This window comes from Canis lupus, chromosome 10 (genome assembly GCF_048164855.1).
Source record: "Canis lupus baileyi chromosome 10, mCanLup2.hap1, whole genome shotgun sequence".
Classification (NCBI taxonomy): Eukaryota; Metazoa; Chordata; class Mammalia; order Carnivora; family Canidae; genus Canis; species Canis lupus.
This window is the reverse complement of record NC_132847.1, coordinates 60,236,797-60,252,171: the sequence shown is the minus strand read 5'-3', so window position 1 is coordinate 60,252,171 and position 15,375 is coordinate 60,236,797. Positions and strand designations below refer to the sequence as shown.

At 41.2% G+C, this 15,375-nt stretch overlaps 1 protein-coding gene across 2 annotated transcripts in view; it reads left to right on the top strand.

Moving 5' to 3' along the window:
• The first annotated feature begins 376 nt into the window (after positions 1-376).
• The window catches only part of GRIN3A (glutamate ionotropic receptor NMDA type subunit 3A), a 151,621-nt gene continuing 136,622 nt past the window's right edge, over positions 377-15,375 (top strand). The window contains exon 1 of one of the 2 annotated variants that reach the window (XM_072842170.1): positions 377-2,271. In XM_072842170.1, the coding sequence (XP_072698271.1) occupies positions 1,573-2,271 (699 nt within the window). In that variant the 5' untranslated portion in view covers positions 377-1,572. The remainder of the gene's footprint in view (positions 2,272-15,375) is intronic. The other variant, XM_072842169.1, reaches the window with a different exon arrangement.

Here is a 15,375-nt window from a genome sequence, read left to right as displayed (position 1 = left end):
GAGAGCCTCTTCATCCCGAGGATTAAAGCAGGATGGAAACTTGAGCTCATGAATCAAAACAGCCCTCCAGAGTTAAAAGCAAGCTGTATTTGCATAACAATTTAGCAGCTCCAAAACGCAGGGCAAGGTCAGGTGAAATAAATTGCCAAGGTCACGGTTCTCTTGAAGGGGTATTGAAATTCAGAACTGCTGGTCCCCAGTCTTGCTGACCCCAAGGATGCGTCTCCTAATCTTCTAAAGGATACCAGGGCACCAAATAAATGTACTGTAGGCGTGGAAACCACGGGCCTGCCCTTAACTCTCCCTCTTGCTTTTAATTTCGGATGATTCAGATCCAGGAGGGAAGAGACCAAATCCTTACCCACGGACGTCACTGCATTACCATACAAATGAAAGAACTTAGCTAGAAACAGCGGTGTGGAGGGCTCTTGGTCTAAACTGGAAATTGTTGTTGATTGGGCTTGAAACTCCAAAAGCATTCTGAATCCCTTTAATTCCTTGTTCATAGAATTGCTTCACATTCACTTTTTACCTCTGGGAATCTAAGCACACAGGGAATCCTTAAACACCGCAGAGGCCCACGTGCCCGAGAGGAGGAGGCTGGGGGAGATGCAACGTGTAGATGATTCTGGCTTCGGTGCCCTTAAGCCAGAAGAACCTTTCAAGTGGCACATGGAAGAGGGGCTCGTTCAAATCACGGCTTCTTAGAGCCCATCCAAGGCTCCTGGGGCGCGACTCCGAATTCGGCTCCGAGTCCTCGCCCTCGCGGGTCGCTCGGAATTTCGCAGCCCGAGGCTGGTCGCGGCGGAGCGGCGCGGGCTTCCCGGGGGCGCATCTCGCCATCAGTGGGCATTTAGCGCAGCCAAGCGACAGGCCGGCGCCAGGGCTCAGCAACAGGGAGGCGCCGGCTGAGGCGGGGAGAACTTTGCGCTCCGAGCAGAGCCACCCTTTGCTGGCCAGTCGCGTCGCTCCTCGGAGCAAGCAGGCGGCGGCGGCGGCGGCGGCGGCGGCCACCGGGGAGCGGAGCAAGGATCGGGAGGAAAGATGAAGCCAGTGCCGGGGGGCCCCGCCAGAGGGTGGCCGGCGCTGGGGCGAGGAGGATTTGGCTTCTTTTTCGCACTCCGGGCGTGAACGCCTTCTCCGGCGCGACCCCAAGGAAATAAGAAGTGGGTCTCGCCTGGGCGGAAGGGGAAAAGCGAAGAATCCAAGTGAGCGCCGAGCCTCCCGGGTCGCGGTGGCCCCTCGGGACTCGGGCGCCCAGCCCAGCCCAGCCTCCCCGCGGGGCCGCCCTGCAGATGGGGCGGGCAGGGAGCGCGCGCCCAAGCCGCGGGTGAGCGGCGCCCGCCTGCCCGGCTCCTGCGGGGACCGGGCGGCCAGAGGATGCGAGGCGGAGGGACCTGGGCGCGCTAGGCTCCAACTTGCATGGCCCGGAGACCGCGTCGGCTCCTGGGAGCGCTGGGTCGCGCCGAGTGAGCGGCCCGCGGGACCTGGGGGCGGAGACCTTAGGCAGCGGCTGCAGGGGGGCGAGCCGGGCGCACGAGGGGGCGCGCTTTCTCCCTGCGGGTCTCAGTAATGAGGAGACTGAGTTTGTGGTGGCTGCTGAGCAGGGTCTGTCTGCTGCTGCCGCCGCCCTGCGCTCTGGTGCTGGCCGGGGTGCCCGGCTCCTCCTCGCACCCGCAGCCCTGCCAGATCCTCAAGCGCATCGGGCACGCGGTGAGGGTGGGCGCGGTGCACTTGCAGCCCTGGACCACGGCCCCCCGCGCCGCCAGCCGCGCTCCGGACGGCAGCCGGGCAGGCGCCCAGCGGGATGAACCCGAGCCAGGGACTTGGCGACCCCCGGCGCCCTCGCCGGGCGCACGTTGGTTGGGGAGCGCCCTGCATGGCCGGGGCCCGCCGCGCGCCCGGAAGCCCGGGGAGGGCGCGGGGGCCGAGACCCTGTGGCCTCGGGACGCCCTCCTCTTCGCCGTGGACAACCTGAACCGCGTGGAAGGTCTGCTGCCCTACAACCTGTCTCTGGAAGTGGTGATGGCCATCGAGGCGGGCCTGGGCGATCTGCCGCTCTTGCCCTTCTCCTCCCCCAGCTCGCCGTGGAGCAGTGACCCTTTCTCCTTCCTGCAGAGCGTGTGCCACACCGTGGTGGTGCAAGGGGTGTCGGCGCTGCTCGCCTTCCCCCAGAGCCAGGGCGAGATGATGGAGCTCGACTTGGTCAGCTCCGTCCTGCACATTCCGGTCATCAGCATCGTGCGCCGCGAGTTTCCGCGGGAGAGTCAGGTGAGAGGAGTGGGGAGCACTTTGGGGGCCGGGATCTTCTGGAGGGGAGGAGAGGAGAAAGGAGAAGGGTGAAGTCCGGAGGGACGTGGGGCTTTACAACTTTGGTATTGTTGAAAGATCGGACCGTATTCAGAGATGGTTGGCTGAAGGACCTCAGTAAAAGTAACATAAGACAGTTTAAGTGCGGATGGAAATAAAATAGGAGGTGGGGGTAGCAGATGGTAGGAAGGAAGTGGGGGAAATAAGCGAAAAAATACTCCTGTTTGGACTAGCTGAGGAAACCTAGTGGATGCCGGAGGGAAGGGGAAGTCAAAGTTCAGGACCCTGGAGAGCAATCGAGGTTCTGAAGGCCGGCGCGGGGGATGGGGATGGAAGATCCCTGACGGGGCTGGAGTCGGACTCCCCACAGGAACTGAGCATGTGGCGGGAAGAGCTGCATCAGCTCTGACTTCTTTACAAGGTGTGCCTGAGGCTTGGGCGGTGGTGTAAGGAAGAAAACATCCCTGAATTTCTATGAGTAAATAGGAAATCTGCACTAGTACAGAAGCAATAGGTAAAGAAGGGCGGTCAGTTACCCTTGGGCATTGCAATGCATTAGAATTATTATCTGAAAGCGTAAAAACGGATGGGAGGACTCATTTGGGATTTTCTTTTTTTTTTTTTCTTTTTCTTTTTTTTTTTTTTTTTTTTTTTGTCCCTATCTTCTTTCTGTGTGATGTGGGCTCAAAGACTAGACTGGCTGTATGCAGTTGCTGTGTTCAGCCCATTTCTGTCTCAATTATCTGGGAATAAAGAAAGAAGAATCTAATGGTTTTGTTTCTTATGGGTTAAGAAGTTGAATATATTTTCAATAAAAAAAGCTATTTGTGAACTTACTGTTGATGACAATAATGATATAGATATTTAAAGAGAGGGTGGGGTCCTTTCAGGAATAGGATTTTGCTGCATTTTGTGCATTATTTTTATCAAAATATCAAGCTTCATTAAGACTTGCCAGTATTTATGAAACTAGGCAAATGGTGTTGGCCCCATGATAAAGATTGAGGGACTAAGGAAAGTTTTGATCAGTGTACTAATAAAAGAGTCTAGACACTGGGGAATTTCTAACTCTACATATCCTTCTGCTATCCCTTTAGCTGGAAAAAAATATTTCTAATATCTTCCACTTTTGATATATATACAGAGATAAAAGCGAAAATGAGTAAGGCCAAATACAAGTGAAAAGTTTGATAGAATCTATGCATAAAATATCAAGAGAGTACTAAAGATCTCTTTTTCTAGAAAAATGAATCTTACATTTTTAATCTTAGGCAGGCTGGGCACTCGCTACTTTCAGCAGTTACCCTGAAGATTGCTATTTAATGCTGAACTATAGAGATTTGATCTGCAGAGTGCAGGCTAATTAACTTTTATCTAAAACATTTCCGTCACCTGAATCTGAATGACTGTAGGCAGCAGATGGGAAGGCAGGGAAAACACAGGTGCACAATGCTGCCAATGGCCAAAGTGTTATAAACATGAAATTGCATCCATAGGGTGCATCATTATTAATATATATGCAGAATCAGATTGAACGAAATGCAAGAGTCAGCATCACGTGCTTCTCATCATTGCTTCTTTATTACCTAATACTTCATAAGTTGCCAATAGTGTTCACGGTCTCTAGACTCCTTTCCATTTGTAGATTGTTTGGCAGATCTTAAATAGCAAGAATTTTCCCCAAATTAGTGTTCCTTAGTTAGAAAGGAAATCGTGTTCCATGATGGATTTGTGCAGTACACAGCACATTACAACAAGGGGACCAGAGAAAACGATGAAGCAGCATCTAGAATCAGACAGCTTCACAGCTTTAGGACCACTGTGGGAACAGTCTTCCAGGGACAACCCTTACAAGCTGACAGTAAAATGAACACTCCGCCAAGCACATTTACTTCTGTACTTCAATTCAGAAATGTATTTTAAATCACTGTTGTCACTGTTATTTTCATGGCACACAGAGAGATGATTGTATTAATTCAGCTCTCGTTTGCCCAACTGACATGTTCTTTCATTTATCTTTGTATTTTAAATTCAAACATATCTAACTTGTCTCATTTTTAGTATATCATTTAAATGTCATTCTATAATGTTCTATATTAAGAATGTCCAACTTAATGCCAAGTCACTATAACATATAATTTTAGGATATGACCATAATCCCCTTTCAGCAAAAATAATAACTAATCTTTCCTTTGCTTCTACTAAAGAGTAGACCTTTCTCCCAACACTGTTGTGACTGAAAAAAAAGGAACAACTTTCAAAATATCAAAGAATGTAAGAGTCATTTTGTATTTTAAGATAGATAAATAAATAAATAAATAAATAAATAAATAAATAAATAAATAAATAAAACTGACTTAATTTAGCCACTGTTCTCATTGGATTCTACTGCCCAGTGACCTAATAGATTGGGCCCATGCCTGAATAAAGAATTCCAGAAGGAAGTGGACTTGTCTACACAACCAAGTAAAATAAAATTATGTCTTATTCAGACAAATCAAAATTGCTTGGAGCTTTAGTGGCAACAGTTTTCTCACTTTCTTTTGGGTTGATAATTTCCTTGATATGAAACATTTAATTAATAAATAGTGGTTTTGATAACATCCTGTCACAGTTCATGAATGGAAAGTGATACCACTGAAATAGTTTCTTTCACTAAATAAACACATAAGGTCATCAGCTTGTGAGGAACCAACTTTCTTCAAGCAGGGAAATCCATTTTAAGTAAGATAATAAGCTACCCACTTTTAGTGGTAGTTTATTTTCTTACTACTAGTGGTAGTTTAGTGATATGTATTATTACTACATAATAAAAGCTTCATACAAAGATAGGATCAAAGCCTGTTCCCATCTAAAAATTCTGATTTTACTACACACCAGACCTCCACTTGAGGCTCACTCATTTATTAAAATGATAATTTCTTAGTTCTAAATTCTATTCCTGTGACCTTCAAATAATGATGCTGCATATGGATCCAGTTACATTTAAGGTTTTTTTAAAGGTTTTATTTATTTATTCACGAGAGACACAGAGAGAGAGAGGCAGAGACACAGGCAGAGGGAGAAGCAGGCTCCACGTAGGGAGCCTGACATGGGGACTTGATCCCCGGACTCCAGGGTCACAGCCTGGGCCAAAGGCAGGTGCCAAACCACTGAGTCACCCAGGGATCCCCAGTTACATTTAAGTTATATGAAGTTCCCATAATTGTTCTTTCTTTCTCTTCCATCCCCATACTATCCTCTCTTCTAGGGTTCTTATATTGTTTCTCCAAAGTTGACTCCTCAAAATTTGCCCGTTGAGTTAGTGACAGATACAGATTTATTTCTAAAATGAATATCTCATGTTAATTCTATATTGGCCCATTAGGCAGAGTTAATGGAGTAATATAATTGGCTTAGGTCCAAACCCATACAATCAAAAACTGACTCAGGGCTCCAGGGTGGCTCAGTCAGTTGAGCAGTGGACTCTTGATTTCACCTCAGGTCATGTATGATCTTAGGGTCCTGAGACTGAGCTCCACATAGGCTCCCTGCTCAGTGAGGAATCTTCTTCTCTCCTTCTCCCTCTCCCTCTGCCCCTCCTCCAGGTCATGTGCGTGCTCTCTCTCTCTCTCTCTCTCTTTTGAAAGATTTTATTTATTTATTCATGAGAGACACACAGAGAGAGAGAAAGGCAGAGACACAGGCAGAGGGAGAAGCAGGCTCCATGCAGGGGGCCCGATGTGGAACTCGATCCTGGGTCTCCAGGATCATGCCCTGGGCTGAAGGCAGTGCTAAACTGCTGAGCCACCTGGGCTGCTCTCTCTCTCTCTCTCTTAAATACATAAATATTTTAAAAAATAAGTAAAAAACGAAAAGTGACTGTATTACTATTTTCAACTCCAGTTGAACATACCAACCATAGTTTGCCTGTCTCATTAACCATTGTATGCTAATTAATATGTTTATTCCCATGGATATCTAAGTGTTTTAGATGGTCCCTTTTCTCTGACAGCACAAGGATAAGCACTGAAGTCTATTTATTAGTTTGGCTAACACAGCACCACTTCTGTATGATAGAGGGACCAGAACAGTAATACCACTAAGGTACAGGCTTCCCCCACTATCTGAAAGAAAAGCATTCCTATGAAACCTTTTGTAAGCCAAACTGGCATAAAGTGAAGAGTATCCCCCCCTCTTTCCAGAAGTTAGTGTAATGCCACTTCAGTTTGAGGAAAGACCTACATTAGTACCTGTTTTCCCTAATGGAAAAAATTCAGAAGGGGATTTTCATTTTTATGAAAGCAAAGTGACATAATGAGGAGTTTCAGAAAGTTGGGGATACCAGTAGTGCTCCTTTAGCCAAGGTTTTGCTTTCTGCTATCAATCATGGTCCAGAAGCAGATGATTTCTCCTTTGCCGACATAGTATCAAAAGGTCAATAGTAGCTTCCCGCTGAATCATAATGCCTACGTCTTTCTCCTCACTTCATCTTATCACATACGTATTTTATTATCTCACATCATCACAAGAAGAAGGTGAGTGCAAAAGAATAAGATAGCTTGAAAGAGGCCACATTCACATAATTTTTATTATAGCATATTGTTATAATTGTTGTTAATCTCTTACTGTGCCTAATTTATAAATTAAACTTTATCATAGGTATGTATGTGTAGAAAAAACCCCACAGTATTTATAGTATAGGTTCTATCCATGGTTTCAGGCATTCACTGGGGGTCTTGGAACGTAGCCCCCATGGATAAGGAGGGACTACTATATATGACTTAGGTGAGTCATTAGGGGACAAGTAAAGGACATTTATTTTTAAAGTATCTGCTCTCAACTGTATTGGTTTTCCTTGACTTGCTTCATGCAAAGCACTGTTTTCTGTCCTCTGGGGGAAATATATTTCTTCTACACTTCATGATGAATGGCTGGTAGTAGCACCTAATTGTTGCTGACTTGAAGATAAATGATTTCAAATTAAATGTCAAGTGATACAAAACTTTTCTTGGAAGTGATCTTTTACAGATTCCTCTTGAGGAACGGAGACTTGGGATTAATTTGGAAGTTTTTATTTTCAATTTGGGGATTTTTTTTTCCTTTACAATACTTAAAAAAAATTTTTCCAGATAAATAGATCAGAAAAGATTACCAAAAAAAAAAAAAAAAAAGAAAAGAAAAGATTACCATATACATTCACTGGTAATTAATCTGTCTCACTCACTTTCTTTGTGCCTACCACAGTATAGTCATACAGAATATTTGGTCTTGACCTTCTTTGACTATTCCATCTTGGAATTAATTTATGATTGAATCAACTGAACTAAGTATCTGAGTTCTCTGAAGGCCAGTTTCATTGTCTAATTCCTTAATGTTTTATCTTTTGGTGGTGTAGAATTCACAATGGATTTTGTGTCATTAGATTTTATTTCAAGAAAACTTCCAGTCAAATTCCAATAGTGTTGGTTAAAAGGGCACAATATAAAGGAAGGTATATTAAACAACAATCAAAAGGTTCTCAGGTTTCCTCTGCCTCTTACTGGCCATGTAATCTTGTCAAGTGCCTCTGTCTCTGAACATCTATGCTTATAATTCAAAAGAAGGTAATTACCCATCTGACAGAGTTGTTTTTTACATCAAATAAGAGATTGAAGTACTTTGGGAAAATTTATAATGCTAGCCAAACAACTGGTAGAGAAGTGTTTGTCTGATAAGAATCATCCAAGTCTTAATTCTTCACTAATTCTTATTAGTAGTTACCAATCAAATTGGAATGTGATTCACGGTGTAACATGTCTTCATCATCCACCTTTTTCTCTACTCCCTTATTTTCTTTCTCTTTAGAAAAAAAAAATGTAAGTAGGTTTAGCCTTCCCCACAAAAAGGAAAAAACAAAAAACAAAAAGAACTAGGCTTCTAAGTACATTGTGCACTTGCCCCAAACTGGGATATGTGCCATAGGTACTATTTCTATAACGATGGAAAATTTTTACCTATTACACATCTAACACTATCTAGAGCCTTGGGTATTGCCATAGAAGCCTCAATAAGATGCCAAGGTTTTTCAGAAATGTTGCTCTCTCACATTGGTTGTAAGTTTTTCCTATAAGCAAACTTAACAGTAATAGACTATTCATGAAAGTATGGACTCTTCACCTATTATATCACTAAGTACATTGGCTCATCTGATATTATTTTCACAGCAAGTTTTCTTGAAGAAAAAAGCAATGTGTTGGTTCATACTGGCACAAGCTCCTTATCTCATGGACAGATGACAAAGAGTTGCACACCAGCTACTTTGGGTACCATTGCTGTAGATAATTTTGCTGGGGCTCTCATAGCAAGGTATTGTGCATTTTGGTGACATCACTAAATGTAGAGATGAGAATCTCATTGTCTTTTGTCTTGACTACTCTAGCTACTGCCACTCACATACACAGAAAAGTAAAGGAAGTGTACAACACCAGAAATGTGATGCTGAATCTATAAAACTAAGCAAGAAAGAAAAAAGGACATCTCAGCATCTACCACATTGTTTTTTGAGTGAATGCACGAATAACAAACTAATGGAAATCTTTAAGCCACTTGTTTGTCTTTCTCAGATCTTTTCTTTATGGGATCATGGGAGAAAAAATCAATGGGGAAAAGATAAACAAGGAGTAACTTACCTCTCTCGCCACATCCCTCCCCTTGACCCAATCTAAAACTTCAGCCACATTTTCAGGTCTCCTTCTGAAAGTGTAAGATTCAGTCACTTTCAAGGGGACACCATGATCTCCTGCATTGAGGGAGAAGATTGATTATACAGACCTACTCTGGTATTGTGTCAACTGGACTAAATACTGATGCTGAAAAGCTAGTATCTGGTTGGCCAGGAATAGTCTACTGGTAGAGATGAGCCTTCAAAGATTCAAGTGCTGAAGAATTAAACAGAATGCCTTCTTTTTCAGTCAGGTTGAATTATGCGCCATTGTTTTTCATTTGAGTCATAGATTTAGGAAAATACTCCATCATATATGTTTTTACAGCATTTGTGCTTTTTCAGGCTTTCTTCACAAATGTGTTCACAGAATCCTTCAAACAGTCCTATGAGGTAGAAAACAATACATACAACATACAGAGTACTAGAGAGACCTATGCATTCTGAGAAGTGAGAAGTCATCAAGAAGAAAAACAGACTATTAGCTCCTTCTAAATTCAGTGTATTTGTTAGCCTACAATCCAAGAACAAACTGGATCCATCACTGCTTTTGAATTAAGTAAGAAGGGAAAATAAATAAGAGAGATATCTACAAGTTTGATTGTTAAACGCATATTTCATACTAAATAACCAATAATAGGAATTGACTTAAATGAATCATGGTAGATCTTTACAATGGAGTTCTAATACCCATTCAAATGAAAATATATTGACAGAGATATAGAAAAAATTTTATATAATGTATATAAAGTATGACCTTGATCCTGGAAAATACAAAGTCTTGGATTTTATTTATAAAAATGATAATAGAGCCCATTTTTTCCCTATCTGTGCTTTTTTTAATTTTTAAGACTTTTTAAATTTATTTTATAATTTTAGGATTGTATTTATTTGTTTGTTTATTTATTTATTTATTTATTCATGAGAGACACAGAGAGAGAGAGAGAGGCAGAGACACAGGCAGAGGGAGAAGCAGGCTCCATGCAGGGAGCCCAATGTGGGACTCAATCCCGGGACTCCAGGATCATGCTCTGAGCCAAAGGCAGATGTTCAACCGCTGAGCCACCCAGGCATCCCGATGTGCTTCTTTAAAAAAAAAAAAAAAAAAAGTATGTATTACCTATATGAATAAAAATGTTAAGAGAAAAATGATGATTTAGCTTCACATTTCTTCACCAATGCTTTGATACTTCAATATGAAAGTATAGATTATAGGAAAATAAATTGTAGAGTAAGTTAGATTTAACAAAGTCCTTTCACATCTATTTTTTTTTTCATTTTATCCTCATAGTTAACTTTGTGAGGTGAGCAAGACAAATAGTATGTATTACCTTTATTTTGCAAATGAGACAATAGTAACATAAAGGAGAGAAATACAAAGTAGGAATTAGGAGATTTTTTTAAATACAGACCTATATTTGAACCTTAGGTTTACAACTTTCTAGACATCTTACCTGGGGAAATATATCTCAATTTCTTGATCCATAAAATATGACGATCTCCTAAAGTTGTGGTGAGGATGACACCATGTATGCAAAGTTCTAAGTATAGTACCTTAGAACACTATGTGTTCTTATTATGATAATGGTCATTCTTTTAATATAAATTGTTGATGTGACAAAACTAAAATTATCTGGATAAGAACTCAAATATTCTGGGTTGCTCTCCAGAGTATTTCTATATCCATTTTCTTTTTTTTTTCTTTAAGATTTATTTATTCCAGAGAGAGAGAGAGAGAGAGAGTATGAATAGAGGGGAGAGAGTCAGAGGGAGAGGGACTGAATCTCAAGAAAACTCCTGCTGAGCATGGAGCTGACCCTGGGGCTCAATCTCACAACCCAGAGATCATGATCTGAGTCAAAACCAAGAGGTTGATGCTCATGTGACTGAGCCAACCCAATGCCCCTCTATATGCATAGGACATTCAAGCTTAGGAGATCCAGTTCCACTAGGCCAACCCTAAGAAAAACAAAGAAATCTGCTGTTTTAAAACCTCACTTAAGAGTTCCATTCACTGAAGTTTAGGCGTATGTAAAGTTGGTTAGCAAAAAAGTGAACTTTGAGGTCTGGTTTCAACTACTTGCATCTTTCTACTGGTTCTGAATGATAGGATCTTTGGATCAGTTACATTAGAGGTAAAAAATAATGTTCATTTCTATTCATTGGTGTGAGGAACTCATAATTCTTGCCTTATCTACTACTCTAATTTCCCCTAGGAACCTCCCAGAAATTATACTTAAGGAACAGTAGAACCATGAGCCAGTTGATATTTTAGACTTCTTGGGGGAAATAAGGTTGTTAAGAGTAGAGTCTTAATTTGGCATGGATTCAAGGTTTACAAATTTCCCCTGTTCCATATAAGCTTTATATATATTAATGTAACTGACTTGTGGCATATATTAGCTCAAAAGTTTAGTGACAATAACACTATTATACACTAAGATTTACAGAAAAAGGATACCCATGAGGCAAACTGTATTTTATTGAATACTGACTGTATCAAAACTGTTTGATGCATACAATTTTAAGGGACCTTTTACATGCATATTGCTGTTCTGATTATAAAAGTAATGCATATATATGCACTACTCACCATGGGTGTCCACAGATGACCTTGAGTAACATATTGATGTATTTTATTCTCTTGAGGCTCTTTGTTTAAAATTTTCAAAAACCATTGGGTACAATTAAAGAAAGCCCTCTTGTCGGTCCAACTAGGCATTGCTGTCAAAGGATAAGAGAAAGGAAAATCCTTTTTTTTTTTTTTTTTTTTTTTTTTAATTTTCTAAAAACTCAGAGTTGACAGGACTTTCTGAATCTTGGGCACTCTGAGTTGATGGTATTTCTATATTAAAAGGTGGTAGTTTCCTTTGTATTTGCAATCTTGCTTTATATTTTCAACATTTTGCAAGTGACTGAGTCTGTACAGTTCCGAACAATGGCTCAGTCTGGATCTTTCAGTACCATTCCTAAGAATGGCTTGGAAATGGGTTGCCACTATCTCTTCTCAGCTAGGGGTGGTCATTAGCAGAACTTTCAGCGTCAAGCACTTTGATAGTTGCAAAACCTGCATACAATTTATTGGTGTTTTTTGTATGGAAAGCCTCAACTCAAAGCCAAGCAACAATTGGGTTAATACTCTCCAGATTAAAAACGTTAAAAATTTATTCCCATAAAGCAAAGTGAGATGCTCAGCATGTCTTCATGTAACAGAATCACAATCTGGCTATTGCGGAATTCTATTTGTTCAGTCCCAACCAGAGGTACTTAAGTGGGGATTCCATTAAACAAAGAATTTGCTTCTGTCTATTGTGAATTCAATAGGTTCAGATGGAGAGCTGTCATTGTTTTGATGCTATACAAGAAATTAATTTGAGTCACCTCACACACTGTGTTACACACTTAAAAAAAATGCTTCAATGTATACCTGAAAATGAATAATAAATCCATGCCTGAGTTAATCCAGTGTGCCTTCACTTGGTCGCAGGCACAGAGAGCCATCTAGTGGCCCCTAAAATACGGCTTTGGCTTTAAGTTAAAGCATCCTAGAAATCCAGCCTGACAAGGCAAGAGAAGGATTCCAAACAGCTTTTCGTCTATGTCCTATTCTTTTGACTGTGGGGAATCTAGGTTAATCCATCACAGAAAAGACCTTCTTTCTGCCTTCTAAGAAGATCCAACAATTTCTGCTGTTTGGCCACCATATCTATAATTGCGATTAGAAACCTTAAAGATACCTGAAAGTATATGTCTCAAAGTGTGGAGAGGCAAACGTGAACGACTTTTACTAACTTTAGCAAGGCGGAGTGGTTAATTATTGTAGTAGGTATATTTACTATCACTTTGGTTTATAATGCAACTTGAAAAGATGTGTCCATTTTATTGTGTTAGGCATATCCTTTGCTCCTTCTTTCTAATTATTAAAAAAGGTATGTTCTTTGTGGATAATCACAATAATAAAAAAATGCCAAAGAGTAAAATAAAAATCACACACAAACCCACAATCCAAGGATCTAGACATATGTATATATTATAAAATTGGGAATCGTGCTATTTTATGATTTTTAACTTGCATATTATAAGCATCTTCCCAAGTCATTAATAATTTTTCATTATTTTATTGGCAATAATTTAATTATTTGTTTATCCAAAGGCAAATTACCCACTACATTTCATTTGTTTAGCCCCTTGTTTGAATCCAAGTTATTTCCCACAAAAAAAATCAATAACTAATGGGTCTTTACCAGACTTGTTCTCTTTAACATTCTTTAGTTTTTGGTCCTGTGGAACACTCTGCTTGAGTTCTGGGACATCATCAAGGTTGTTTCTGGGAGCGGGGGTTTCGGCCCTTTCATTATCTTTTGTGCTTTTTGTCTTTGAGCCCTTGTGGTAATAATCCTAGAGCTGAGCTGTCCAGTAAGATAGCTGCTAGCTCTGTATGGATACTGAAGTTTTAATTAAAATGATGTAAAATTTGAAAGTCAGTTTCTCAGGTGCTCTAAGGGCTCAGTGGCACATGTAGGTAGTGGCTACTGAATTTGACAGCACAGATAGACAACATCTTCTATCTTCATTGAAAGTTCTGTTGGATATCTCTATTGCTGTCAGGGTATGTAGTTGTAAGAAACAGAAACTCACTCTAAGGAGCTCAAAAGTGAGGGGTTTGTGCTGGAAACTACAAAACATGATCAGGAACTGAATTGCAGGAGGTCCAGCTAGCCTGCACTCCTGGAAAGTGCTGGGGCAGCTACTACCTTCCCTTCCATCCCCTGGGGTCCAAAGATCCTCTCTTGGCTTCTCACTTCACATCTGCTCCATCCTTCTCTCCAGATACCAGCTTCTTCCTCTGCCCTGCCATAACTCCTGCATGGATGTGGTTTCAATTTACCATGACAGGATGTAGCCTGAACTTGGTAGGACTTTCAACTTTAATCATCTATGTGTTTTGTATCTCTTAGTTCACATTCTGCAGATGTTTAATGAGCCAAAACAAATCATTGCTTCCCCCTCCATCTCAAGTTATACACCTTTCCTTAATCCAATCAGCAACGGCCAGATTTCTGAGTTAAGTGTTCAGTATAAGCCTTAGAATACAGCAGTAAATAAAATAGCAAAACTCCTGTTCTCAAAGAATTTACATTCCAGCAAGGGAGACAGACAATAAGATACACCAACATAAATATAATATTTTTAAAAGATTTTATTTATTTATTCATGAAAGACACACAGAGAGAGGCAGAGACCCAGGCAGAGGGAGAAGCAGGCTCCATGCAGGGAGCCTGATGTGGAACTCGATCCCAGAACTGGGATCACGCTCTCAACCAAAGGCAGATGCTCAACCGCTGAGCCACCCAGGAGTCCCTAAATATAACATTTTTAAGCAGAGGCAAGTGCAATGGAGAAAAAAATGAAGCAGGGTAAAGGATGAGAGAATAACTGGTTAGTCGGGCCGCCCGGGGTGGCTCAGTGGTTTAGCGCCGCCTTCAGCCCAGGGTGTGATCCTGGAGACCGGGGATCGAGTCCCACGTCGGGCTCCCTGCATGGAGCCTGCTTCTCCCTCTGCCTGCATCTCTGCCTCTCTCTCTCTCTAATAAATAAATAAAATATTTTAAAAAGATTAAAAAAATAACTGGTTAGTCACTAAGTCCTGTCTGAAGAGATGACACCTGACCAGAGAATGAAGAAGCGAATCATGCAAATTTCTAAGGGAAGGGCATTACAAGCAGAGAGAACAAAAGTACAAAACCTCTGAGGTAGGAATGAGCATAGCAATAAAAATTTGTTGAATAAATGAATAAATGGACTATCCCAAGGTACCAGCCATTATAACATTTGTCAGTGGCACATTTTCAAAGAAGGTAAATTTCCTAAGGTTTAGATTACTGAATTTGTCTTCTTGCATATGGCAATACCAGGAATTTCTAACTGGGATTTCCAGTTATATCTCGCATTGTCACCTTAAACTCAAAATATTTAAAGATACCCAAGGGTGGCATTCCCTCTCACCTATAACAGGAATTCTCCTCTTGGACCTCTCTCTTTTCTTCTCATCAGGCTCTGTTGCCTTCTTTAGTATATTTCCCATATCTTCATCTTTCCTTCTTTTCACAAGACATTAGCTCCTTCTGCCAACACTCTTGAATAGTCTCTCTAACTCTATTTCTTTCCTCCAAACCATTCTGCACACTACTGCTAGATAAATCTTTTGAAAGCAAAACAACTTTCATCTATTTATTCATTCTTCATTTTTTATTCAACAAACACTTACCAAGTATAATGCACTAAGCTTCATGCTACCTCCCTGCTGGAAAGCCATTTTATCGTGGCAGTGTTATCATTCTTCTTCCATGCCCTAACACTCCTGAGGGATGAAACACACCTTA